General features: G+C 41.0%; 2 protein-coding genes across 6 annotated transcripts in view; both read left to right on the forward strand.

The window, feature by feature from the left end:
• FAM135A (family with sequence similarity 135 member A) overlaps positions 1-15,174 on the forward strand; it is an 81,062-nt gene extending 65,888 nt beyond the window's left edge. For all 5 annotated transcript variants that reach the window (XM_048938241.1, XM_048938245.1, XM_048938244.1 and 2 more), the window contains 4 exons: positions 4,663-4,814; positions 5,864-5,974; positions 12,342-12,455; positions 13,727-15,174. In XM_048938241.1, the coding sequence (XP_048794198.1) occupies positions 4,663-4,814; positions 5,864-5,974; positions 12,342-12,455; positions 13,727-13,932 (583 nt within the window). In that variant the 3' untranslated portion in view covers positions 13,933-15,174. The remainder of the gene's footprint in view (positions 1-4,662; positions 4,815-5,863; positions 5,975-12,341; positions 12,456-13,726) is intronic.
• Positions 15,175-18,280: 3,106 nt separating this feature from the next.
• On the forward strand, positions 18,281-23,648 carry SDHAF4 (succinate dehydrogenase complex assembly factor 4). The gene is made up of 3 exons (XM_048938262.1): positions 18,281-18,396; positions 20,653-20,799; positions 23,381-23,648. The coding sequence occupies exons 1-3, from the start codon at positions 18,366-18,368 to the stop codon at positions 23,488-23,490; spliced, it is 288 nt and encodes a 95-aa protein (XP_048794219.1). The 5' UTR covers positions 18,281-18,365; the 3' UTR covers positions 23,491-23,648.
• The last annotated feature ends 3,459 nt before the right edge of the window (positions 23,649-27,107 follow it).

Genomic DNA, 27,107 nt, shown 5'->3' on the forward strand with positions numbered 1-27,107 from the left:
GGAAAAGGAGGAGAGAGGAGAGAGGGAAATAAAACCAAAGTAAGCAAGCTCACTTGTTCCTGGTAGTGGTTGTAGGACAGAGTGGGTCATGCATTACGTTTCAGGAGCCGCTGTCCTGTACTGCCTTAGAGATCCTATGGGGTGGTGATCTGTAGTAAAACATAAGTTTTTGAGAACAAAGAAGGAAACCATAAGAGTACTATTCCTAGACAGGGTTAGCTGTTCCACTGATTTTAGTCTCTTCACAAGTATGTGTGGCATATTGTCTAGATAGTCATTCCTACAGGAAAGTTCAACCTAACCTGTGGCATTAAAGGGCAGCCGCATGAGAAAAGTGTTTCATTGTTTTGAATTTTTTCTGTTGTTCCATCTGCTAGAAAGCATGTTGTACATCTTAATGTAGAGTGCAGCATATGCATTCCTCTTCCCTTTTTCAATTATTCTCAGGGAATACCTGTTCCATTTATATTCTCGACGTAGAGTGCGCTGTTGGCAGATTTCATTACTGACTCAGCTGTGTTGCTGGAGTTAGCTTTTTGGTAGATGAAAGGAGCAAGTGAAAGTCTGACTTCACCCATTTGTTTAGACATTCTCTTATAATGCATCTGTAGTGCTTTTTGATTCATTAGTGGCTGTTAGTTATCCCACAGGTTTCTGTGTAGTCATGTGTTTGGGAAGTCTTGCCCAGCTGTAGAAAATACCAAAAATGTTTAAATGTAATCTCACGTTTTAAACAAATAGTCTTATTTTCAGATTTGACGTGGCCAATTTTGTTTAATGTGATTTTAAAAACCCCAAGCATTATGTGACCGTGTGTGTTATGCATACTGCATGTGAGCACCCTCAGTATTGGAGAGTTCTGTGTCTGCTGATGTCTCTCTTATTCTGTGGTCAGATGGACATACCCACCCACTTATCTTCCCATCGTGCATATCTGAATATTGAAGTCTCTTTTGATTTGTACATATTTTTTTTCAGTTTTATTTATTGCCTGTCACTTGAATGACAAAAAAGAAATTGCATTTTTTAATTTTTGTTTCCTTCACAAGACCTTCACTTCTCTTTGCCTGTCACAAAGCAGAATGCTCCATCCATCAACTTTTGGTTTTCTTACGAGGAAGTTGCAAATCCTGCAGCTGTTTCCTTGTAGCCGTATGAGAGATCTTTCAGAAAGTTGTGCTTATATGCATGCTCTTGAAAGAATGATCCAAAATGTCCAGGAAAATATTCTTCAGAAAGCCTCTGTGTGAATAGCCAACACATTCCTGCCTAATTTTGACTGTCCCAGTGTAGAGAAAGTGTGCTTTGTTCTAGCTGGTCATGTTCTCCTTAATGATGCTAGATCTCTTCCTAAAATCTATCTGTGTACTAAAGGTGTTCTCTGTACAAGAGCTGCTGAATTAAATTAGAAATCAGTCTCCAGGCCTATAATGATTTCATGAGGCAATAAGGACTGGGCAGCACCATGTCTCAGAAAAATCTACCTCGTCCCTCTCCTACATCCAGAATCTTGTTATGGGCAAAAGGAAATGCTCTTTATTATGAGTAAAATGTTCCTAACACTGTTCTTATTTCCTGACCTATGCTTCTGCAGTGCACATTAATTGACTGCTGGGGACTTCAGGCATATATCTGTCTGCACTCCATCACACCACATCTTATTCTGGTGATGCACGTTTCAATTCCCACAGAACAACGATGTGTTGTTGTTAGAAACTGCAGTGAAACTAAAGCAGCTTTAGGCCTGACTTGTTCCTGTACTACCTCACAGCTAAAATAAACTCAGATTAGCTCAGGCCAAGACAAGTCAAGCAAAATTATGAGATTCTACACCATCATGCTTTCAAGTAATAGCAGAATTGTACTCAGTGTGCTACATTCTTGTACTGAGATAAGAAGAGGCACTCCCTGTGCCATCAGAACCCAGAGCCATGCTGTATTGTCAACTTAATGAATATCAGGTAATGCTAAAGCTCATACCTGTTACTATATCAATACACCATCCGATATATGCATTAGTTTTCTTTGTACAAAATTGTACTCAGAATGTGACTAGGAAGCACGAACTAGAAGTTTCATTCAAACCAGCAGCAATTTATTTCATTAAAAAACTACTGGCTAAAGAATGACCAAATAAACCACACAGTTCTTCATGCTAGGCATGCATTAAAACATCTATTCTCTATTCAGACTCTGGGCTTTGTCTTTTTCAGTCAGCTATCTCTCATGATGATGTTTAGGGGAAGAGTATAAGCAGAGGACATACAACAGAAGGTACCCTCTTGTGGGTATACCAATTGCTACTTTAGAAAGTTCCTGAGCTTGACATTGTTTCAACATCTTTTAAATTATGGCTTTCAATGGACATTTTTTCCTTTTGTGAATTCTCGTGCTTAGACACGATCTTTCATTTAGTAATACAGAATAAAGAAGTTTCACTGTGCGCAGTTCTCCAGTACAGTCTCAGTTTGGAAACTTGGGCGTAAAGCAAATATAAATACTGCAGTGTAATTTTTTAACTTTAGCCATATCTTGTCTTCAAAAGGCAGTAATGTTGCCACCTGCTGTTCAGAAATGCATTGGTATTGCAGAGCATTCCACAGTTGCAGGTATCTGAAAGAATGAGTAGGTTGGGTTACATTTTCATCTTACGCTTTCCAACGCTTTTTTCCTTGTACTTGATTTGAAGAAATCCTTAAACCTTCCTCTAATAGAAAATAGCATTAAAGGCTTATTGCACGTTCACCTACAAATCTTGCTTTCAGTACAGTATGTTACAGTAACTTTTCTTATTTTTCTAAATCTTTACAAATGAAGAAGTGTTCAATCTTTGAGATTCATTCACGCAGCTAATTGCAAGCATGCTTTTTTTCTCAGAAGGGTATTCCACGTTTCTAAACTTTTGATTTAGATATGTCCATATTCTTGAGTATGATAGGATTGATTGACGTGCCACTTTTTTCTCCAGTGATGAAATTGGCCTTTCTTATGGTACAGTACAAGAATTTCTCATCCCTTTATGCCATTTAGTGAACAGTGGCTGAACTATCAGCAAACTGTCAAGAAAACATCTCTGCTGGGGTTCAGATCTTCTTTAGAAAATAGCCTCTCCTTTACAAGAGCTGTAACTGTGATGCAGATCATTTACGAAATGAACTCACTCAATTTCTGCAGACACCTTTTGTACCTATAAAAATATCTGTGGTTTTGGTTTTTTTGTGTGTGGATGTCACGATGTACGTTAAGAGAATAGTTTCAAATTTTAGTATTCAAGGGAATCAGCAATTCAGTATTTTTGTTTTCTGATATACCCCACTTGTACTTTTAACGTGACTATGCAATATCACAGAGGAGGCATATTTTTTATTTCCAAGTCAGTTAGGTAACACAGCAAGCTGTGGCAAAGAACTTCTGATATTGCAGGAATTTGGAATATCTAGTCCTGAAACTGGCCAGAAAGAATATACATATATTGTTAGACTGTATTTTAGTAAGGAACAAATAGCCCATTCTGTCATAGAAATGTACAGTTCTGTCAGAGTGTAGAAGTGACCTTACCATTCTATAGCCTAATGATTGAATTTTTTCACTTAGCTTTAAATTGGAGTTTTCACATTATTAATTCTTGGTCACAAAAAAAAAAAATAGCAATGTATTTAATACACATTGGCAACTTTAACTATTTTGAATGAGGTGATAAGAGGAACATTGGAAGGGTGGTATGTTGGTGCAATTAAGTGACCTAGCCATGGTAGTTCTGCCATAGATTTCCCAGATATTACTGGATGGTTGCCTGTTTTCTCCGAGTCCTGAGATTACTTCTGTAAGAGAAGACAGGTTTTTTTCCATTTAATTTTATGAATGTTATCTATACCATATCCTCTGTGACTTGGTGCCTAAGATAGTGTGATCCTTACCCCTCTGCAGGGGTATGCAATGCTAACTGCATCATAACTAGAATTGCTTTATTTTGTAGTTTCCCTGCTAAAGAAAGGCTTCATACAGATTTGCAGGTATGGCAGGAGGCAACTCAGATCAAGTAATTATTCTTAGAGTTACATCAAGTCTTCACTCTAAATTGATTAACTAGGCAGACAACTAAATATGATGCTCTCCTGCCAGACAGGTATCTTCAGTTGCCTCCCTCAACCTGATAGTCACTTCTTTTGGTTGAACTGTTAAGCAGATTTGAGATGTTACTTCTATTTTCAAACATTCAGATTCAGTTAAATAATGGTTTTCCCATTTATAGGGGTCCAATTTTGAAATCCCCCAAGTTGATTCAGTATGTATATATTACACTGAATGCCATCACATGTTGTGATCTGTTCAGTTATGCACATCTCAAAATATTTTCTGAATACTTGGTGCTAGGGGAAATACACCCAGCAACAATCATGGCTTTGAGTGGGAGGTAGTTTTTTTTCACCAGCTTTCAAAAACAATTTGTACAATAATTGTAGAGAGCGTGTTTCTAATGAATCTGTGTAGCTTGGGAGATACAGACAAGCTGTGTTTCTATTATTGCCTAAAATAAAAGCTGGAGTGTTTTCTTTTTTCTTTTTTTCTCCTTCAGCATTTTATGATAGCAGTTTTATCTTTTTCTGTGTAAAATAATAAAAAAAAAGATTAGCATCAAATTGTGTTTTTATTTTTAAACAGCTTTATTGGCCATTCACTGGGTAATTTAATAATTCGTTCAGTGCTCACAAGACCTCGATTTAAATATTACCTCAACAAACTTCATACCTTCTTGTCTCTGTCTGGACCACACCTTGGTACTCTCTACAACAGCAGTGCTCTTGTGAATACAGGTAAAATATTACTATTGATAGTATAAGATCAGGGGAGGTTGTGTAGCTAAATGCACTAAAACTATGTCTGTTTTTTTCTGAAGACTGAATGTAGCTGTAGCAGAGCTCTAGCAGAAACTGCAAATAAATTCTAAGAAATCTTTTTAGATAACATACAACTTTTAAATTAATCAAGGATGAAAGCTTGTTTCTGAGTTTACCACTTGCCTTGAAGGGCACAAAACCAAAGTGAGTAATACTTATTTTAACTAAATATAAATATACTCATAAAACTGTTAAGAATACACTCTAAATCATGAAGAAATTTATTTAATGCCGGCTCATTTACCGCTTTATTGTTTCATACAAAAATTAAGAGCAAAACCTCTCTGCTCACATATGTTGGGCTTAAAAAAAGTTGGCAGGAATTGCTGGCCAATTGGAGTTAATGTTGGAGACTATCAAAGCAGACCCTTCAGGATTTTGGAAAATACCAAGATAATAACAAGTAAAGGTATTGTAATCTAAAGTACTGCATCATGTGTATACAGCACTGGCCTTCAGGAAATCACTATTTAAAATTAACTATTTCCCCAAGAGTTGAGTCAGCACATGAAAGCCAGGTAGCCAGTGGGCTTTGCTCGTTGCCTAATAAAGAGGGTACAAAATCACAGAAAGAAAATTCTGCTTTCTTTTTTGTATCTCCTAATTATTTTTTATTATTTCAATTATTTTTTAAAGTTATTTTCAGAAAGCTGAGAATGCTTGTTGGTTACCGCTACGTATTTCAACCTCAGAATGTTCTAATAGTCTATAAATAGTTAAAGTAGAGTTTGAATGTCACCTTGTGGCTAACACTGGTACACTGTCACTTTTTCTAAGTATATTTATTTTTATGAGAGCATGTACATTAGGAGAAATAATGGTCTTCGTGCCTTATTATACATATAGACAGGAAAGACAATGACATAGCAACATCTGAAGGACTAAATATGTAGATGCTACATATCTGTCTAATTACTTTTCATATATTATTTTGGATTATATTCATCTTGTGCCCTACAATATAGGACTGTGGTTTATGCAGAAATGGAAGAAGTCTGGGTCTCTGTTGCAGTTGACGTGTCGAGACCATTCGGATCCACGACAAACATTCTTATACAAGCTTAGTAAAAAAGCAGGTAAGCTTTGCTAAGGTCTGTTATATTTTAAAGACCATAATGCGTATACGTGAATAGGAAACCTAGAAAATACGTTTCCAACAGGCTCCTTTTTTCAGTTTATTTAAGTTATACTGTGTTCAGTTCCGTATTCTTCAAGCAAGTGAGCAGTAAACTGTCCTTTTTTTCTAGAGGTGGACCATATATTGAGACTTTCCTTCCTAAATAATAAGCCTAAGTTCTAAGTGCAACCACTATACTGTGTATTTCAGCTTCCTCTTGAGTTACTGCAGTGTGATGTGTTGAGTGCAGCCATGCTTATTTAATATGACCTGTTCATATATATCTTTGTTTACCTATTCTATAAATATAACATTCTGCTTTAAACTGCCTGCCAACTGATCTTTTATTTCTTCATTGGGGTGGACAGAGAAAATAAAACCTCGTTTTGATAAAGGAAGGAGAATTTGTTCCTAGCTTCATAGCTAACCTCCACCCCAAAATTAGATTATTTGTAATATATCATGAATATAATTTTCTCTGGCTTGCATATTCTTACATCAGATGTTGGCTGAGAGTCAGTTTTGGCTGTGAATAATGTGCCAGTTTGGGCTTAGTTTCCATTAAGCATTATAAGGTTTATTGAGGATTCATTTAGAGGTATTTTTACTTGTGTATCAGGCAAACAGTTCTGGAGCCCAACATGTTCATTTGTGTGGAAAATCTGGCTATGTTTCTCTGTCAAAAGGTTTGCAGGTTGTCACAGCTGAAATCTGGTTGAGAGCTTTGGGCGGGAAAAGACCAAAAGAAAAGCTTCTGTGATGTTTGAATCCAAAACATGTATGAAAAGAAACAGAAAAGAGTAAGAATAAAAGGATAAATACATTATGAATAAATTCCCCCATCTGTATTGTGCAACTCTTCCTCTGTACAGCATCAGTCTAGTTGACATTATTTGCTATATGAACAGTCACACAATTTATTCTTGTCAAGTTCTTTGAGTTTTCTACATCCATTTTCCTCCAATGTTAAAATCTTTTGGTGACATTTGCTATTCATGCATTGCAATTCGTTCTTTTTATAGCAGTGAGCAATAATTATCCTATAACTAATGAAGTGAAATTGGATACATGGTTCATACTCAAGCAGGTGCTTCTTATCACTAGTTGTGGTCTGATTCTTTGATTTTAAAATAGCTGATGCACAGTTGTTTGTTATTTGCCAGAGAACTTGGAGTAAATGGGTTAAAACCATATCTGTGTTGTGTTATGCCTACTAAATATCACAGAATCACAGAACACCCTGGGTTGAAAAGGACCACAATGATCATGTAGTTTCAACCCCCCTGCTATGTGCAGGGTCGCCAACCACCAAACCAGGCTGCCCAGAGCCACATCCAGCCTGACCTTGAATGCCTCCAGGGATGGGGCATCCACAACCTCCTTGGGCAACCTGTTCCAGTGCGTCACCACCCTCTGTGTGAAAAATGTCCTCCTAATATCTAGCCTGAACCTCTCCTGCCTCAGTTTAAAACCATTCTGCCTTGTCCTATCACTATCCACCCTTGTAAACAGCCGTTCCCCTTCCTGTTTATGTGCTCCCTCTCATATCAGGATGTGCTGGAATGGTGATTCATCTAAGTGACAGAACTTCATGTTACAAAGTTGTTGTTATTACTTATTGGTAGGTCCTTTAAAGTAAAAAGAAACACATCCATGTAAGCCAAGTTTCCTTGCTAGAAAAGAAAGAACGACCTTAGAATGTTAACTTGTTAACAACCTTTAACAACATTAAAGAGCCTACTTTTACATTATCTTCAAGAATTCTGAAAACTTGTGTCATAGGTTTACACATCTCATACACATAGGAATGTGCAGTAGATTTTCCTTCTGGACACAACCATTCAGAATCACATTAAGTTAAAGCTATTTTATCTCTTACAATTACCATAATCAGTAATTGCTGATTAGGTACAAAATCTGACCTTATCTGCTCATAAAAGCCAAGAAGTGGTAGGATAATTTTAAATGAAGAGTGATTGAGTTTATGCTAATTTCTGAATACGAAGGTGCCTGGAGCACTGGTTGCTTTATGTTGGAGGACCATTTCTACCAGCTTTAACCAAAGGAAAACTTAGTTTTCTGATGTTACTTCTTCATAACGATATTTTTTAGATAATAACATTAATCTCCTTGAAATTTGTTTGTCGGGTCTTCAGCAGCCACAGTCTGTTTGGTAGCTTCTGGGGTCTTGCAAACGATGGTTAATTTCATACTGCGACCAGAAATTACAGCAGCTTTGATGACACTCAAGCTGTTCAATACAGAACGAATTGCAGAAGCACAGATAAAAAACCACATGAAATGTCTGTTCTCTGTAAACAGAATTTCATGTTGTGGTATTGATTATGCAACCAAAAAAATAGAATTGAATTATTTGAAATGAACTTCGTAAGATTTTTAGACACACACACAGATACACACACACACAAAATAGATACTGTCGTCTGCTTTCTAATTGCATGGCTTTTAGACATTAGAACATTGGTGGAAATGAATACCTCTTGTAGCTGAACAAAATTGTAGTAATGCAGACCTGTTCTCAAAAGGATAACTGGCAATTAGTACTAATATTACTTGAAACCAGTGCATTAATGAATTGTTCAGTAAGGACCGTGTTGTGATTCAATGAGAAGTTCAGGAATTTACACAGCTTCCATTTAGTCTATGGATTATAGACTATTTTCTACAAGTCATAACCACTGCATCTTCATTTGTACTTTCTAATACCAAATGGTAAAATTAGCTAGCTTAGGAAATTCCAGATATTTATTGCCATGTCACCAGAATAATGAGAAGGGCTTGGTTTGATTCGTTGCTTTTAAAAAACAAAAAACACAGAAGATTGAAGAAGAAGGATGTGTATTTGATCTCAGTATTCAAACACATAACTGTTTCCAGTTGGAGCACACTGTAATTTTGGTGTGAGGAAGTGGGAAGGCAGTAGCTCCAGTAAAAGAGAAGATGCTTTTAGGTATAACAAGAGCACCATCCCAGGCACTTCTCAAGCTTCTCAAATTTGTTAGTCATAAAATATGCTCGCATTTGCACTTTATTTTGGCTGAGAATCTCATTTGGAAGCAAATCTCTTCATCATCCCTGTTTACTTCTGAACACAATGAGTGAGCTTTAGCAGTCAACGCATATTTCATCCACCGGATCAGACAGAGCTGGTCCAAAGTAAACTCTCCTGGAATTGGGCATTATGATGGATGAGAGATTCAGAATGCTGACAGGGTTTTTCTGCGTTTCTGTTTCTTCCATGCCTCAGGGTTCAGAAATGTGGATTGCATGGCTGTGGTCTCTTCTAGGATATTTTTGTATTTACGTAGCTGATCTTAGATTCATGTGTTCTAGCAGCCCACAGAACTTGATTAGTAGAATTGTGATGTGCTTGTTTATTGCATAATGTCCCCTCTGTATAAATAATGCATTTTCCTAATCTCTGAAAGGAGGAAAGGAAGCTTGTTTGGGTTTCAGTTTATGTCCATGTCAGCAACAGGTAGAGGGCAGGCTTGCCGGAGTTCAAGAAGCCTTTGGACAACACTCAGAAATACAGTTTGAATCTTGAGTGTTCCTGTGTGGAGCCAGGAGTTGAACTCAGTGATCCTTGTGGGTTCCTTCCAACTCGGGATATTCTGTGATTCTATGAGATAAACCACGAGTAGGCATGGTCTTCTGCTCTGAGATGTTTATTAGGTAGAGGATGTCAGCTTCGCTTACTTTGTCCTGTTCGGTTTGTGGAGGGAAAAAGCATTTCAGCTCTTGCCTTGAGGGAGCATCTGGCAAGTAACTTCATCACTTCTGCTAGGAGGAAGGACTTCCTTGCCCTTAACGTCACTGTCACAGTGATGATGGAAGAATCTAGAAGGTTCTAAAGGTGAATGCTTTAGATAAGTTCTATAAAGTAAAATATTCAAGGCCGAGTTTTAGCTGTCGTGCACCTGAATTGATTCTTCTCATCAACAAATGGTTTGAGTTACCTCATGCTGTAGAAATCCAAGGGATTGCCAGGCTCTGTATGTTTGTATACACCATTTTGACTCTTTCTTGGAATACCCATCTGTAGCCATATAGTGTCACATGAACCACGTCAGAACAAATAACATCAAAACATAAGGCTTAGACATTTTTCTTCAAAATAAGCACAGAGACATCCAAAGAAAAAGCACCCAAGAATAGTTAAAATAGTAAAATTAGTGTCTGTAAAATACCCTATGTGCCTTTTTTTTTTTTAATAAGGAAAAATTCCCTCAAGCACTTTCTCATAATGAAAGATTCATGATGTTTGTCATACCAGAAGTAAGAGCAAGTCCAAGATATTATTTCTATTCACAAGAATAAAGCATAAAAATGAGTCACTGTGACTAAAAGGGGAATGCCTAATTTCTTAAATCATCATCTCCTAAGCCTATTCTTTCAATGTTTTTGTTTGTATTGCATTACATGTGAGGCTGAAGAGAGTCTATTTAAATGCTGATTGATGTCGATTGTTCCTCTAAAGATTCCACAGGATGCTTCTTCCTTCTTCAGGTTGATTAAAAGATCTAGGCACTGAGCCAGCAGTGTGGCCTTGGGGCCAAGAGGCCTGGTGGTGTGTGGTGGGGTGCATTAAAAAGAGAGCAGCCAGCAGGTCGAGGAAGGTGATCCTCCCCATGTACTCTGCCCTGATGAGGCCACAGTCAGGGTACTGTGTCCAGTTCTGGGCTCTGCAGTACGAAGAAGAAAGGGATCTCCTAGAAGGAGTCCAGCAAAGGGTCACAGAGATGATAAAGAGCCTGAAGCATCTCCCACATGAGGAAAGGCTGAATAAGCTGGGTCCATTCAGCCTGGGGAACAGAAGGCTGAGGGGGGATCTGATAAATGTTTATAAATATTTACAGGGAGGTGGAAGCCAAATGGATGAGGCCAGGCTCTTCTCGGTGGTGTGTATCAGTAGGATAAGGAGCAATGGCCTAAAACTTGTGCATAGAAAGCTCCGTATTAACATGTGGAAGAACTTTACAGTCAGAGTGACGGAGCATTGAAAACAGGCTGCCCAGAGAGGCTGTGGAGTCTCCTTCTCTGGAGATACTCAAGACCCATCTGGACACCTACCTGTGTGACCTGCTGTAGGGTACCTGCTTTGGCAGGGGGGTTGGATTTGATGGTCTCTTGAGGTCCCTTCCACCCCCTGTAATTCTGTGATTCTGTGACTTCTTCATACCTCTTACATAAATGCTAATGGACATTTATTTAGGGATAGCTAATATAAAAAATACTTCATACAAGATAGATGTAGATTTCTAAAGAATTCACAAAACTTTTACAGAGTAGTCTGTGCAGAATTCCTATCTTTGATTTATTCCAAAAGCATTATTTTCATCTCAGTATAATTAGTTTCTGAACGGACAGCTGAATCTTTGTGTAAGATTTGTTGCAGTCATTTTTAATCAGATGTCACATAAAAGATTCCAGTGATTTAGCTGATCTGCTGAGACAGCATTGTTTTTCAGTGGGCACAGGCCAAAAAATAAAACCAAAGAAACATACAAGGAAAAAAAAAAACAACGTGGATTTCCTATTTGAAGAGGAAAGGAACCAGGGTTCAATTTTGATGCATTTTTTATGTTTTTATAGATTAACATAATTTTTACTTGCTCAATATTCTTTTAAATCTGGCAATGTCCATCACTTTCTCATATGCTGAAGTTGTTCAGTATTGTTTTTTTTTAATTGACTTGGTTTGGAAATGTAGCCTTCGTCATACGGAGTCTATAAAATATGAGAAACCTAGGGAACAACTTCTGGTAGAAAGGAAGGATTTTGTGTTGGATGGACTCACAGCTGGGCGCAAGCTGGCCAAAGCTTGGAGTGAGGAGGTGGCTAAAAGAGCCACTTGGATTAGGTGGGCTGTATTGCATCCATGTTTGTTAGGCATTAACGCTGGCACAACTGCACTATGGATTGGACTGTCAGCAATGACAAGGCACCATTCATCTTCACGTTTTTTAAGCAATGCAGAGGCTTTACTCCCTTCTGTCAGCCAGAAACTGAGCACTTGATTCCTACATTTCTTCTGTGCTAAGAAGCTGAAGTTTTAAAGCATATTGGTTTTAGTTAAGAAAGATCATACGTGGGTCTCACCTGTACGTATTAAAATACATGTGGAGAAAAGGGCAGTAGCTCACAGTCATTCTGTAGCTCTATTGTAATCTAATTTTTCTGCATTTTTGTGTAAGATCTTGTGAAAAAAAATTAATAATGCCAAATTCCAGCTGCAAAACTATTTAATCAATCTTTAGAAATTGTCAGGTGATTCATTATTTCCTTTTTTTCTTGTCTTGTAGGTCTTCATTACTTCAAAAACATTGTCTTAGTTGGATCTCTACAGGATCGTTACGTTCCTTATCACTCTGCTCGCATTGAGATGTGTAAAACAGCTTTAAAGGATAAACAATCAGGTAATAAATGTAAAATGAACAGACTACTCAAATGAAAGCTTATGGGTCTCAGATTCATCCCATATAATTTTGGGTGCGTAACTGAGACGCCTCAGCTATGTCTGTAGACCTTGGGCTTACTCTGTAGTAACAGAGAGGGAAAATGAAGAGCTGAATTATTTTCTGATTCTGTCCTGCTTTATTACACGCAGTTGATGAGTCTGAGATTCATTTACAGCTTATAAACATGGCTGAAAGTTAGGTGGGATGAACGCAGCCCCTTGTGTTACTCTGTGAATAGGGAGGGCAAATAACTTTTTATTGAGGATGCCAAGTTAGCTTCAAGCACATAAATTCATAGAATCATAGAATCACAAGGTTGGAAACGACCTATAAGATCATCCAGTCCAACCGTCTCCTCATCACCATTGCCACCACAAGCACTAAACCACATCACGCAGCACGTCATCCAGACGCCTCTTGAACACTGCCAGGGACGGCGACTCCACCACCTCCCTGGGCAGCCATTCCAGTGCCTGACCACTCTCTCAGAGAAGAAGTTCTTCCTTATGTCCAACCTAAACCTCCTCTGATACAACTTGCGGCCACTGCTCCGTGTCCTGTTCATTGCCCGGGAGAAGAGGCCAAATCCCTCTTCACCACAGCCTCCCTTCAGGAAGTTGTAGAGTGCAATGAGGTCTCCCCTGAGCCTCCTCTTCTCCAGACTGAACAATCCCAGCTCCCTCAGCTGTTCCTCATAAGACTTGTGCTCCAGACCCCTCACCAGTTTTGTTGCTCTTCTCTGGACACGCTCCAGGACCTCAAAATCTTTCTTGTAGTGAGGAGCCCAAAACTGAACACAGTACTCGAGGTGCAGCCTCACCAGTGCTGAGTAGAGGGCGGGCTTTATTTAGTTGAGGCTTAATACAAGCAGTGAACGAAAATGCTCTTTTCCATTTTCAGTGGTGCTTGTATTTACCTGTGGGATATCCCAGCATAGTCACACTAACATTATATATTAGCAAATAAGCATCATTTACACAGATGGTATAATAAATGAATAGTGACAGGCACTTTTTCACTACAGATGTATAATGAACAAATACATGGTATGTAAAGTTATGTTTTTGCACAGTATCTGAGGAAATCAAGCTTCCTGTATTCAGCCTTAAACAGAAAAGCAGCATCCTACATTCAGCGCTTTTATTCCGGAACGCATTCATTTTCAGTTCAAGGTCATAGAAGTGCATTCCTGGTGATTCACAGAGAACCATTTTTATTTTCCTCCACAGGACCAATTTATGCTGAAATGATCCAGAACCTGCTTCTGCCAGTTCTTCAAAATAAGGAATGTAATTTGGTTCGTTACAACGTAATTAACGCGTTGCCCAATACAGCAGATTCTCTCATAGGGAGAGCTGCACACATTGCTGTTCTTGATTCAGAAATATTTTTAGAAAAGTTCTTCCTTGTTGCTGCCCTGAAGTACTTTCAGTAGAGAAGAGCGTCGTGAGAGACTTGGTTATTACCTCATTAACAGATGAATCAAATAATGTGTGATATTAAAGTATAGCTGCAGCTGTATTTTAAGAGATATTTATACTTTTTATATGGAAGATAATTTATATCATCCACACTTAGGGCTTTTTAACATCGACTTTACTTTCTAGGTAATGTGGCTGTGCAATATTTTTTTATTTTGTTCTTTTTACTTTTCTATTACTTTTTCTTAATTTGGGGTACCTAATTATTTGGAGATTAAAGCACAGTGTGTACTCTCTTTGGTTTCTTATTGGCTCTTAAGACTACAGAAGTCAACATTACTTGGCTACATTTTACAAGACGCTTTAGATGCCGGAATTAATTGGGTTTAAAAGTTCTTCTAAGGTATTACACATGCAATTATTGTATTTTAGCACTGTAGGAAGTTTAACTGGAAACAAAACAAGCTGCTAAAATACTGGGTATTTGAAAACAACTGTATCTGGGAGTCTCACAAAGACCCTTCCCGAGTTGTCTGTTCAGACATCGCAGCATCTTAACAGTTTTCTACAAAGTCACTGTCAGCATTAGTAAATACATTATGCCTGTGGGAATATATTTTCTACTGATCTCAAAACACGTTAGTTTACATATTCAATTTTATTACTGGAACTTTAGTTTTCAGAAGCAAATGGCAACTAAGGATTTTTGAATGTTTAATGATCGCTGCCTTCAAATAATTGGGGTTTTGCAGACCGTACAAAATTGCTCCTTACTCTGTGAGTTCCTCAGACGAACGCGGACTGTTTTACATGGACTTCCTTGTATGTACGTGAAAGAAGTAAATGTTATAAACTTCTGCAATACTTTTATGAATTTATTCAATTTTTAAATATTGTTCAAATGTTTTATTGACTACAAAGTATTGTAAATAGAAATCGATGCATCTTCAAATGGGACGACATTGTAAACTTTACCTGTTCAGTGATGCAGATAAAATGTTTCTGATACACAGGAATGTTAAAGGTCTGTTGACTTTCTACTGGTGCTGAATAGCATTGAGTTCGGTTTCTCCTTCCTTCCCTTTTCTCTGTTTCAAACAAGAATTCACTAAAGGTGGGGTGGAAAAGGGTTACATGTGCGTTCACTAACTGTAATGAACATTTTTTGGGAAACATAAATTTGTTGTATAATGCATGTTTATTTTTAGCATTGTGTTATTGCATCTGGTGTTAATAAAATGAACAAATGACTCTAAGGAAGCAATTAAAGGAACTGAAATCTTCTGCTAATTACCAAATCCCGGGGAGGCATTTTTGTATATAATTAATACTTTTGTATTATTTGAAATGAATGTAGCAATAATAGTTTGTAATGAAGTAATTTTACGTTTTATATGGTTTGTTCATGCAGTCTCTGTAATAACACACTTTCTTCTCTGCAGCTTACAGAATTCGGACGCGCACCTGCACTTTGGCGATGTGCACACTTCAGAGTGCTTTCTTACAGAGTTGTTTTAGGCCAGTGCTTATTACAGAAAGATATCTTAAATGCATTCCCATTCTAACAATATCTATTTTTATATATTTTTATAGTATGGTGGTACTGCTATGCTGTAAATATTTAAATTACATTGTGATATCTCAACTGTCTTTGTTTAACAGTATTACAGTAGCTGACTAGTAGGTAAGTTGTTAACATCAGTTTCAAGAGACAGAGGACTCTTCAGACTTCTCTGTCGCTGATGAAAAACATTTGTCTTGCTGTGCCTTTCTGGAACTGAAAAAGTGTACATTGTGCCTTTGTGATTAGCAAAGCAGAAATATCCTGCACTGGAGCCACTTTTTAAAATGTTCAAGCCCATCCACTTAAGCAGACTTGAATCCAGTCTATTGGATGGTGTAGGAAATGCTCTGATGTTTGATGTAAACTTTTCATAGAACAGGGCAAATGTAGAGGACTTCTCTCCTCGCCTGTATTTTCCTCATTGCAATCCATCTGTGGTTGGGTGACCCTTTGTGTTGTAGATTTGGTGGAGGCTGCTCGATACCTCAAAGGAGGGATCAGTATTTGTTTGCTGTACTGAGTGGTGTGATGACCTCAGTGTGCCCTTGAAGCATGTAAAGTTCATATTTGCACTCATTAACTGTATGATACTTTTGTGGTGGTTGTTTGAACAACACGTGCACTCATCCATGTTTGGAACATCTGTGCACAGCATGCTCCAGCTGCTCTTGCATATATCTATTTTTTAGATAGAAATGTGGACTTGCATACATAATTCAGCACCATGTGATCTAGAGCAGCCATGAAATGCTCCATCTCTCTTCTGTTTGAGTGAGGGCTTCATCTCTCTGCAGTGTCAGCAGCCTCCCCTTTACGCGAGTATCCTGCAGCCACCTGGAAGAGGATGAGGCTGCATCAGGTGTTGCTTACAGAAAGGGAATTAACAATCAAGGACTGACATTCCTTTAGAAAGCTGCCAGTCTCTTGCTCCCTGAAGCCATTACACTGTTCTTGTTATTTCACAAAGCTCCCAGTGGTATTATCAGGGGATTAATACATGAAATGAGAACACTATATCTGAGGTTTTGTTCCCATGTAATGTGTGTAAGTTAATTCCTTGGTCTGTATTTGAGTCTTCCATCAAAATTAAACTTTCTGATGCTAGAGATGTGGAAACTAATTGGGGGGGAAAAAAAGAAAGAAAAAGAAAAAAAGGAAAAAAAAAAAGATTGTTTTGGAAATCACCAGGCCTTGCAGCTTATGTTCTAGCTCATGAACTGACCTGCATAGTGCGTGTTGGCTGTAGGTCTTCTACTACCTGCTTTTCAGAACAGCAAAATAAAGGATAATACATAATTCTGACTCCTTGCAGGGCACGCTGGAGAGTAAAAGAGAAATGATTAGAAAGCACAGGAAGGAAAGCACAAAACAAAATAACAAACTTCTTGTTTCAGTCACAGTGGCATGTTTCTGTGGCACGTGCTTACATATGTTCTTATATTCAGGTAACGTTACATTCAGGTCTTATGTTCAGGTTCACAATCTCTTCAACCACATCTAGGAATACATAAAGCAGGAGTAAAAAGCGAAGTTTACATTTTTACAGGAATATGCTGGAAATGAAGGGGGAAATGAAGGGGGAAGATAGCTCTGAAGACCTTGTTTTTGCGTAGAAGAATCATAACTAATTATTCTTACATAGTTGTTTCACCCTTACCATTTGGGAATGCACGCAAGTGCAGTTTTTCATGGGTTTACTTTAATCTCTTAGGGAACAGAGCTTACCCCTACTTGATGCCTGCGGGCAGCTCAGTATGAATGTTGTCAAGGTAAGGATTTCATGGGAGCACGATAAGCTGTTGAACTTGGCATACATCTGTGGATTTTTTTCTCGCTGCTTTTGGGCCGAAGAGCATTTTTCCCGCATGAGCCACCACTATTGCACTGCTTTCTCTAGTCTGTTAAAATAACGGAAAGGCTTTCCATCACTGCCAGTCTCTCATGCCCAATTAACCACGTTATAAAAAGCTGATTGAAAAAATGTCACACAGAAGGCAGTCAGTTAAATGTAATTGCTTTCCATGTGTAGGCACGGCCAGATGCCGTGCAATAAACTCAGCACAGCACTGCTGTTAATTTACCAAGGAGATTTACTTCCTTAAATGCTTAAAATGAGAATACAGAATCATAGAATTGCTCAGGTTGGAAAAGACCTTCAAGATCATCAAGTCCAACTGCAACCTGACCATACTACCCTAACTAACAACCCAGTGCTATATCATGTCCCTAAGCACCACATCCAAACATAAGATGCTATTTCAGACTCCAGTCGCCCTGAAGCCAAGTGAGCAGCTTTCTGTGGCTCAGTATCCACGGGCAGATGGGAAAAACATGAGGTCGGTGTCGGCAGGGGTCGTCTGGCACTTTGTCCTGATGCCTTCTGCGAGGAGGAGGAGCCTCTCCTCGGGTGTGGAAAGCGCACCTGCTGGGCCGTACAGCGTGCTGGCTCAGTAACGAAGCAATTACGCGAGGTTAAAAAGAACGGTAACTGAGGTTAAAGTGCCGCAGCCTTTACGAACGCTGGGTCTGTCAGCCAGCGCTGTGACGCCAGGCGGAATCATTTCATGTCCGTTGTACGTTACGTCTTACTTTGAGTGATTTCAGCAGCGTGCTTTCATCACTTTTACGTTAATTTGTTTCCAAAAGGCGGGGAGGTGTAGGAGCGGGTCTTCTGAGCGGTTAACAGTTCGTCGCACGGCAGAAACTGGGCCAAGACTTCACAGGAACCGCCGCACAACCGACACCGGGAGCCGGCCACCTACCTAGCCCCGCCCCGCCCGCCTCCACACGCTCTTCCCGCCACTCCCCACGCGCGGCCCGTGGCGGTTGCGCAGGCGCGGGGCGCAGGCGCGGTAGCGCGTCCTGAGCGGGGACGGTGCGGCCATGGCGCTGCGGCTGCTGAGGGCCGCGGCGAGTAAGGAGCGGGCGGGGAGCGGGGCGGGGGAGGGGAGGACGCCGTAGCTTCTGCCAGGCCGTATGTGTGAATGCGTGCCTGCACAGCTCTGGCTTGCAGCTGCCAGGCCTCGCTACCCGTTACGGGAGTTTATTAGCGCTGCGAGGGTTGGAACTGTAGTGAAGCTGAGCTGCGCGTTAGTGCTGCCGGAATAGCTGGAGGGCTGCCGGCCTCGGCAGCTTAGCGCTGTGTGTGTGCTGAGGAGGCGGGCAGCCGGGCCGGGTGGGGAGCAACCCCGTGTGGCGGTTGAGCCGTGAGAACGGAGCGATGTGGAGAGGAATGACGGCGGCTGCTGTGAGAACAGGAGGACTGGGAAAGGGACCGTGAGGTGCCCCATCCCCAGCGCGTTGCCGTGCAGCCCGCAGCCTGAGCGGCCCTGCTGGGTTCCGTGACGGCTGAGCGCTACAGCTGCGGAGAATTGGGGTTTCCAGCTTCTTTCCAAATTCAGCTCTATGATTAGCACACAGCACGGCTTTGCAGTGCTCATAAAGGATGAGCAGCCTGAGAGCAGCCTGCAGAACGTACCCTGCTGATGGAGTTGGTCCTCTGTCCTGTGCTTCTCCGAGGTGGTCAGTGTTGAGATGCTGTCAGCCCTGTGTCAAGAGGAACATGTTTTAGTCAACAATTCCAAATGTTACAAATAGGGGAAATGGATTTTGCCTCTTCCCTCCTTACTGTCAGATAGTTTTGTATCAGTACTTTGGCATGACTTGTATTTGAACTTGGACTGGAGCACTGAATTTCCTACCTGGCTTTTGTTCCAGCCTGCAGAAAAGCAGGAAGAAGGATCCAACAGATGCAGAAGTGTTGGATTCCTTGCTGTTCTTAAACCCCTTTGTCGTAGCTAAAGAGGAAAACAAACAGTGTTCCTTTGGGGCACTGGCTGCATTTGGCAGGCCCAGCACGGGTTATGTGACTGTAGGGTCTAAACTTGCTCCGGCCATGGTATTTTAGGATGGTTGGATATGCTGATTTGGGGCATACAGCTGGTTGCTGTTTGGTATGGGTGAGTGACAGCTGTGCTGCTGGAGGAGGCTACATGAAGCCACGGCTCTCTGCAGTGCTTGGAGCCCAGCGTGGGCAGGCAGGGTTTATGTTTGAATCTTCTAGAGAAAAGACTAGGCCATATCCATACATAGCTGAAGTTTTTTCAGAGATGTTCCTGTTCATGGTGGGCATTTGGCTTTTTAATGAAATGCAGACATATCTGTCTTTTGTGAGGTCTTTGTGAGCAATTTCTGATTTGGTAATGTCTATTCAGTTACTTAGAATAGCTGTGCACCTTGATGTCTTTAGAATACTTAGCAGAACATTAAGGGGGATGGTAATAAGGTTTGTCCTAATTGTGTTTAAAGCTATTAGTGAGGCTTTATGAGGGGAAAATATTTTCCTCTTATTAAAGCAAATGTATAGAGTTATATAATTGAACTTAAATGAGCTTAAAGTTTGTTCTGCTTTTGACTACCAACTTATTTTATTGTCATAAGTGAAGTCCCTCTGTTCTTTGCCAACATCCTGGAAGACCTGTTACCAAGGGAACAGTGATTTTTCCTTACTTCTGGGGGTACTTTCCTTTGGGGAAGCAGAGGCTCTTTCTGACAAAAAAATTGCTGGAGATGAGCCAAGCCCTGAAAATCTGCAGCCTTCCTGGGGGAGGTTCAGCCTTTTCCAGGGAAACAGAATGTATTCCTCTATGCTAGCATTATTGCTATTTAGAACCTAAAATGCAAGACAGTAACAGTGAAGATAATTTCAAAAAGTTTAAAATACACTGTTGATGTGAACAGAGTTATACAACTAACACAATTTTGCATGCATATGTTTCTAGAACCAAAAATAAGAATCTGTGCTAATTTCTTAGGTGTTAGCGAGTAGAGTTTTGAACTTGAACAGAGGAAGTTCTGCATTAACAAACATGTAGAAGAACTTCTTCATGGTAAGGGTGATGGAGCCCTGGAGCAGGTTGCCCAGAGAGGTTGTGGAGTCTCCCTTTATGGAGATATTCAAGGTCTGCACACCTGCCTGTGCGACCTACTGTAGGGTACCTGCTTTAGCAGGGGGTTGGACTTGATCTCTTGAGGGGTTTTTGCCTCACCTTCACTCCCTGATTTTTGGAGTGAGGCAGTTTGGTTTGTTCTCAGAAGCTCTCAAAACAGAGGCAGAGCTGTCTGGTATCAGGGTCTGATGTGTAGGTGACACATGTCCTTTTGTTTGTAGGATCATCGCTGCCCTGCAGCTCCCTGAGGAGCTATACATCGGAGGGAAGACCTGAGCATGCTAAGCAGAGGCTTAAGAAACCAAAGTTACCAGTAGGCCGATTTGATGAACCGGAGGAGTCCAGCGTAGAGAGGGAACCTCTGGAAAGTAAGTCATGCTTTATGAAGTTGAAAGCTGTATTTTAAAGGCAAGATCTCTCTTCCTGGGGATACTCAAATTAGCCTGGACGTTCTAGCCTGGGGTCTTCCTGTGGGGCCTGCTGTCTGGCAGAAGTGCCTTCCAGCATCAACTATTCCATGGTTCTGCCAAATGTAACTGATGTAGCAATATTGGTCTACTGTAGTGCAGCTATAAATGTTGGTCCCAGCTGCTTTTAATGATGCAAGAAGCCTGTTCCAATTTTAGTCCACAAAAGATGTCCGATCCGTGCTGCTTTTCACTGTTGCTCTGAGCCTTCCATGTGGTGTTTTGAAGAGCAGCGCCATGTGCAGAGCTTCCTGAACCATTCAGCAGGGCCAGGGAGACCTGAAGAGCTCTGTCTACTGTTGGTGTGTTCTGATCACTTGGTGGGGATGCACAGAATATCTTGTCTTACCTACACAGATACCAAATATATTGCTGCTGCAAGTCACAGAAATGCACGCTTTTATCAGACAGGAGAATTAAAGCATTGATTTTTCCTCCTCTTTCTTTAGTCGTTGTTTAGCCAGTCAGATTTAACCTCATTCACCACCTTGTGCTGTTCTGTTACTGCTTGTTTACCAGTGGCAATAACCTGTGTTTATCCATCTTGAGCTGTCTAGGACAAACTCTTTCAGTGTACCAATAGATCACTATGAGTTTCCAGATGACAGAATGACTGAAAAATTACAGTATCATTTCCAGAACAGCTGCTGGCAGTTTCAGATTGTGACTCCCTATGAGCACTGACTCAGAGTTGGAGTTATTGTATAAGCAGTCACTTAATTCTGAATTCCTTTCTATTCCCAAGGAATGCCACCAGTGCTTCATTTAAAACAATTATTATCTTTTGCTTTTTGCTTAGATTTTTGGGCAAAATTAGAGGTTTCTCTTGTGTTTCAATTTAGTTGTGTGTTTTTATATACAATACAATGCTGGCAGTAGTTTGCTGGAATGCTGACTGCTCCTCCTATCCTTGATGTTTATTAGAAAAAAGGAGGGGCTTAGGTGGCCGTTTGAAATTCCCATTGCAGTGTAGCCATCATAAAAAAGCTTTTGAGCTTCTGTATCCACTGTCAGCACATCAGTGTTGCTTAGATATTAGGGTGATGCATTTGTGCTCCCTGTACTGCCGGAGGTGCTCAAGTGCTGGTATTCCCTATTGTGGTCTGCATGAATTTTTAAACAGGCGTTCCTGTACGTCATTCTGTATGGCCTGTAGCTATGTGTGTCTTCCTCTATCACTGTCCTTCACTTTCACTGCTCCCCAGAATTTCTGTTCTCCTTTCTCGTGTTCAGTCCTGCTCTGTATTATGTGTTTCCCAGCAGTGCAGTAGTGCTGAGAGCCCCTAGTCAAGTGGACTTAAGGAGGGCTCTGGAATCAGCATGGCAGAGGTGCATGGGGTACCCTGAGCTTCAGGCAGCTCTGCAGCCCAGAGCAGGATGAAAAAATACTCAGCCTAGGATGGTGCTGTGCCAGAAAGTGAGCTCTCTGTGGCTTGGTGAGGCCCAGGCAGAGGGCTTTACTGAGACAGCATTGAGTAGCATGAGGATGTTGATGTCAAAGAGATGACGTAGCTAGGTAGTGTGTTGGGAGCAGAAAAAGCTCTGCTGATGAGTTCTGCTCATGTGGCTCACTGGGGAGACTTGGAAATCCCATTCATACCCCACAAAGGAAGGGTATCCCTCTCCTGGAAGGGTATCAGCATGACTCAGCAGGCTCACACTTCGTTTTAAAAGGTAGAATCATAGAATTGCTCAGGTTGGAAAAGACCTTAAAGACCATCAAGTCCAACCACCACCTAACCATACTACCCTAACTCTAACAACCCTCCACTAAACCATGTCCCTGAGCACCACATCCAAACAGTTTTAAACTCATCCAGGGATGGTGACTCAGCCGCCTCCCTGGGGACCCTATTCCAGTGCTTAACAACCCTTTCTGTAAAAAAGTTTTTCCTGCTATCCAACCTGAACTTCCCATGGCACAACTTGAGGCCATTTCCCCTCATCCTGTCACCAGTGAGAAGAGACCAACCCCACTCTTGCTGTAAGCACCTTTCAAGTATTGGAAGAAAGTAAAAAGGTCCCCCTCAGCCTCCTTTTCCTGAGACTCAAGGTCTGATTAGGATTTTATAGTGCCTCCTATGATAGTGGTATTTGGTGTGAAGTTGATGAACATCTGCATGATACTTAATGAAAAGATAGTATCTGTGAAAACATGATGATAATTATGAAACCATGACTAAAATTCTCATACTTGAGTGTCTGAAATTAAAAATCTAAACAAACACAGACAGTGATGTGGTATTTTAGATATGGTGAACGTGGCAGCTTACCTTCATGATGAAAGTTCTTACTATGAATTCACTAGAATCTCTGGTGCTGTAGTGCCTTGAGACACTGAGTTGTTTTTTCATTTGCATTACTGAATATGGTAACATATTCCTGACTGTTGTCACAAAACTCTCTGAAATTATCTGGTTCAGTTTGTGTCTGTGTTTGTCAGCATTGTATGCATTTTAATGAATTTTCCCTGTCGTTGTAGAATTCCCTAGTGGAATCAATCCTGCTACAAAAGAGAGAGGTGGACCGAAGGGCCCTGAACCTACACGTTTTGGAGACTGGGAGAGGAAGGGACGTTGTATAGACTTCTGATGTATAAATGAATCCATATTGCTGCTGATATATTTCTAGTTGTTGAAGAGTATGTACAGAATAATCTGAGCTAGATTTGTTGTGAATGTTCTTGCTTCTTTCATGCTTGTGATAAATTTTCTGGGATGCCTTAGGTAAATAAACTTTATTTTACTTTATGTGCACCTGATCATCAGTGGTATTTATAGTAGGCAAGTATAAATGGAAGTGTAGTGGATGTGAATCAGTTTGTAGTCAAGATCTTGATGAGATGTATAAATGGCTTCTGTTTTGCTATGTAAATGAACATTTTTATTTATCTATCTATAAAGGCCAGGTTGGATGAGACCCCGGGCAGCCTAATGTAGTGGGTGGTGGCAGCCCTGCTAATGGCAGGGGGGCTGGGACTAGGTGGGGAAAGTCCCTTCCATCCCAAAGCGTTGTGTCTGCTTGAAAACTGGCTAAATGCTGCTGGAGAAAAAATGACATTATTTTCTGATACCTTATGTTCAAAGGTGACTATTAGATGAAATGATCTTCATATTGCAGGTCTTTAAGTATCGCTAAGTTACTGGCTTTGAGCTGAAGACCTTTCCATCACACCAGCTCAGTTCTTCGCTCAAGAATTTGCCTGGCTGTAAATACTGCAGTAGAGCACAAATCCACTGCTTCTGTGGCTCCTTAATAATAGGAGAATAAGCTGACATCACTAAAACCTCTAGCGCATTAACTCTCTGGATATTTGCTGTGCAAGTTCTTTTTGACAGGAGGAAAAAAAATGATCTTCTGTATCTTCAACTGTGAGTGTTTGAGTTTTTTTTCTCCATTTGTGTTTCTTTCCTGGAGTTTTGCAGATTTTCCCAACCTCTTCACTTTTCCTCTACTTTCTCTGTCTTACATAGTCACAATTCCTATTAGCTGCTTCTACCATAATGTCACAATGGACATTCAAACTGAATAAAAGGTGTTTGGACAGCATGGTATTCCATTTTATGGCCTTAATTTCTTTTTCCTGAATGAATTTGTTTGCTCTTTTCTCTGCCAGAGCAAGTTTTGCTTGGTTGAAAGTCAGCCTTAATGAAGATTTCTGTTCTGCATTACTGTGGCTCTGTAAGGATGTACCACTTGGTCCACTTTTGCCTGATTTTATTAAAGCTGCAAAGCATCCAAGTGCTGTTACAGATCTCCATATAACATCTCCGAAACCCACCTGACTTGTGGTCTCTGGGAAAGCTCTTCTTACAGCCTGCCAGTTTGCATACCATGTGTTTTACTGGTGTAGTGCTGTGCTGGTTGGGAATTAGGAGATTCATCTCACTGCTGTGATGCCCTGAATAAGCCTCCTAGGTTTATCAGCCAAATACCTCACCAGAGAACAAAGTCAGATGTATTAAAGGCTATTTCTCCTGAAAGTTGTTAGCTAGTAATTATAACTGTTAATTAGATTTTGAACCCTTAATCTTGTGTAAATTCTGCAGCATTGCTTGGATGTTGGAAAACGAGCCTGCATTTACCTGACTGATTCTAGTTCAACAGTTTTTCCCAAAATCTGTTGAATTTTTTATTTACATAAAATGCATATAAGTAAGCTACCTGTAATATGTGCTGTTTCTTAAGGTGTCTTTTTCAAGTGCTGCTTTGTCTCTTTAGTCCCCAGTAGAGAACAAAATACTTTGTCATGCACTACAACACCTACTTTTCAAGTAGAAAGCAGAAATTTAAATTGAAACTTCTGCCTTTCCTGCATCATTATTATTAGGCTTTCCATCCTAACTAATTAATAGGCAGTGACACTACTGCAGTTATTTTATTTTTGCATTATAAGCCTTATCCTTCTTATCTGCAGGTTGTTGCATTATTTCATTATTTTCTCTTGCCAGGTTTTGCCTTCCCAACACAAGTTCCATGAATGTTTATGTAGTTCTGCTTCTTGGCATTCTTGATGCTCAGTTCTAATCACAGAATCACAGAATGGCCAGGGTTGGAAGGGACCTCAAGGATCATCAAGCTCCAACCCCTCAGCTGTAGGCAGAGGCACCAACCTCCCCATTTAATACTAGACCAGGCTGCCCAGGGCCCCATCCAACCTGGCCTTGAACACCTCCAGTGACAGGGCATCCACAACCTCTCTGGGCAGCCTGTTCCAGCACCTCACCTCTCTCTGTAAAGGCCTTCCAACCTAGACATCCAACCTAGATCTTCCCCCCCTTCAACTTAAAACCATTTAATTAATTAACAAATTGTTGCTTTCGTCATAGACTGCCTTCTAGCTGCAGTTCTCCCTGGTTACAGAACATCACCTTTTGGCTAGTGTATAAAGAACTGTTTGCATTTACCTCTGGTTTTTGAGAAATGAAAATCCCCTTGTGAGAACTTGTCATCCATCCCTTCCATTACTGTCCTCAAAGAGGATAAAAGCACTCAGTTTCCTGCCTGAGCTGAGCACTGTGCAGGTGCTCGCTTTCCCTCTGATGGAGGCTGTTGTCCATGGATCCCAGCAATCCTGGGTCCTCCCTGCCTGCATCCACTGAGCTCTTATTTGAGAGCTGCCCCTGTGAGTGCTGACCATACCAAGAAGGGAGTGCCTCACAAAGGTGGGAATTTTTCTTTCTTCTGCAAACTAAACAGTAAATCCTGGTTGTCAGCAGGCAGGCACTCAGGAAATAGGTGCTCTTTAACATCTTTATTAATGACATCGATGAGGGAATTGAGTGCACCCTCAGCAAGTTTGCTGACGACACCAAGCTGAGTGGTGCGGTTGATACGGTGGAAGGAAGGGATGCCATTCAGAGGGACCTCGACAGGCTGGAGGGCTGGGCTCGGGTGAACCTGATGAGGTTCAACACGGCAAAGTGCAAGGTTTTGCATTTGGGCCGGAAGAACCCCAGGCACCTGTACAGGCTGGGAGGAGTGGTCCTTGAGAGCAGCTCGGCAGAGAAGGACCTGGGGGTCCTGATGGACGAGAGACTGAATATGAGCCAGCAGTGCGCTCTGGCAGCTCAAAAGGCAAATGGGATCCTGGGCTCCATCAGGAGAGGGGTGGCCAGCAGGGACAGGGAGGTGATTGTCCCTCTCTACTCGGCTCTTGTGAGGCCCCACCTGGAGTACTGTGTCCAAGTGTGGAGCCCTCAGTACAAGAAAGACATTGAGATTTTGGAAAGGGTCCAGAGGAGGGCGACTAAGATGATCAGGGGGCTGGAGCACCTCCCCTATGAGGACAGGCTGAGGGAGTTGGGCTTGTTCAGCCTGGAGAAGAGAAGGCTGCGGGGTGACCTGATTGCAGCCTATCAATACCTGAAGGGAACCTACACCAGGAGGGGAGTAAACTCTTCAAAAGGGCTGACAACAGCAGGACTAGGGGAAATGGTTTTAAGTTGAAGGAGGGAAGATTTAGGTTAGATGTTAGGGGGAAGTTCTTTACTAGGAGAGTGGTTAGGCCCTGGAACGGGCTGCCCAGGGAGGTTGTGGATGCCCCGTCCTTGGACGTGTTTAAGGCCAGGTTGGACGGGGTCCTGGGCAACCTGATCTGAATATGTATGTTGGTGGCCCTGCTAGGCAGGGGGGTTGGAACTACATGATCCTTGGGGTCCCTTCCAACCCGGGTGATTCTGTGATTCTGTGTGATTCTGTGATTCTGT

This window comes from Lagopus muta, chromosome 2 (genome assembly GCF_023343835.1).
Source record: "Lagopus muta isolate bLagMut1 chromosome 2, bLagMut1 primary, whole genome shotgun sequence".
NCBI lineage: Eukaryota > Metazoa > Chordata > Aves > Galliformes > Phasianidae > Lagopus > Lagopus muta.

Excerpts from the sequence above, each read along its gene's own strand:
- SDHAF4 (XM_048938262.1), top strand. The coding sequence starts at position 18,366 with ATGGCGCTGCGGCTGCTGAGGGCCGCGGCGA. Across the intron at positions 18,397-20,652 it reads GCTGCTGAGGGCCGCGGCGA|GATCATCGCTGCCCTGCAGC; the intron begins GTAAGGAGCGGG and ends TTTTGTTTGTAG. Across the intron at positions 20,800-23,380 it reads AGAGAGGGAACCTCTGGAAA|AATTCCCTAGTGGAATCAAT; the intron begins GTAAGTCATGCT and ends CTGTCGTTGTAG.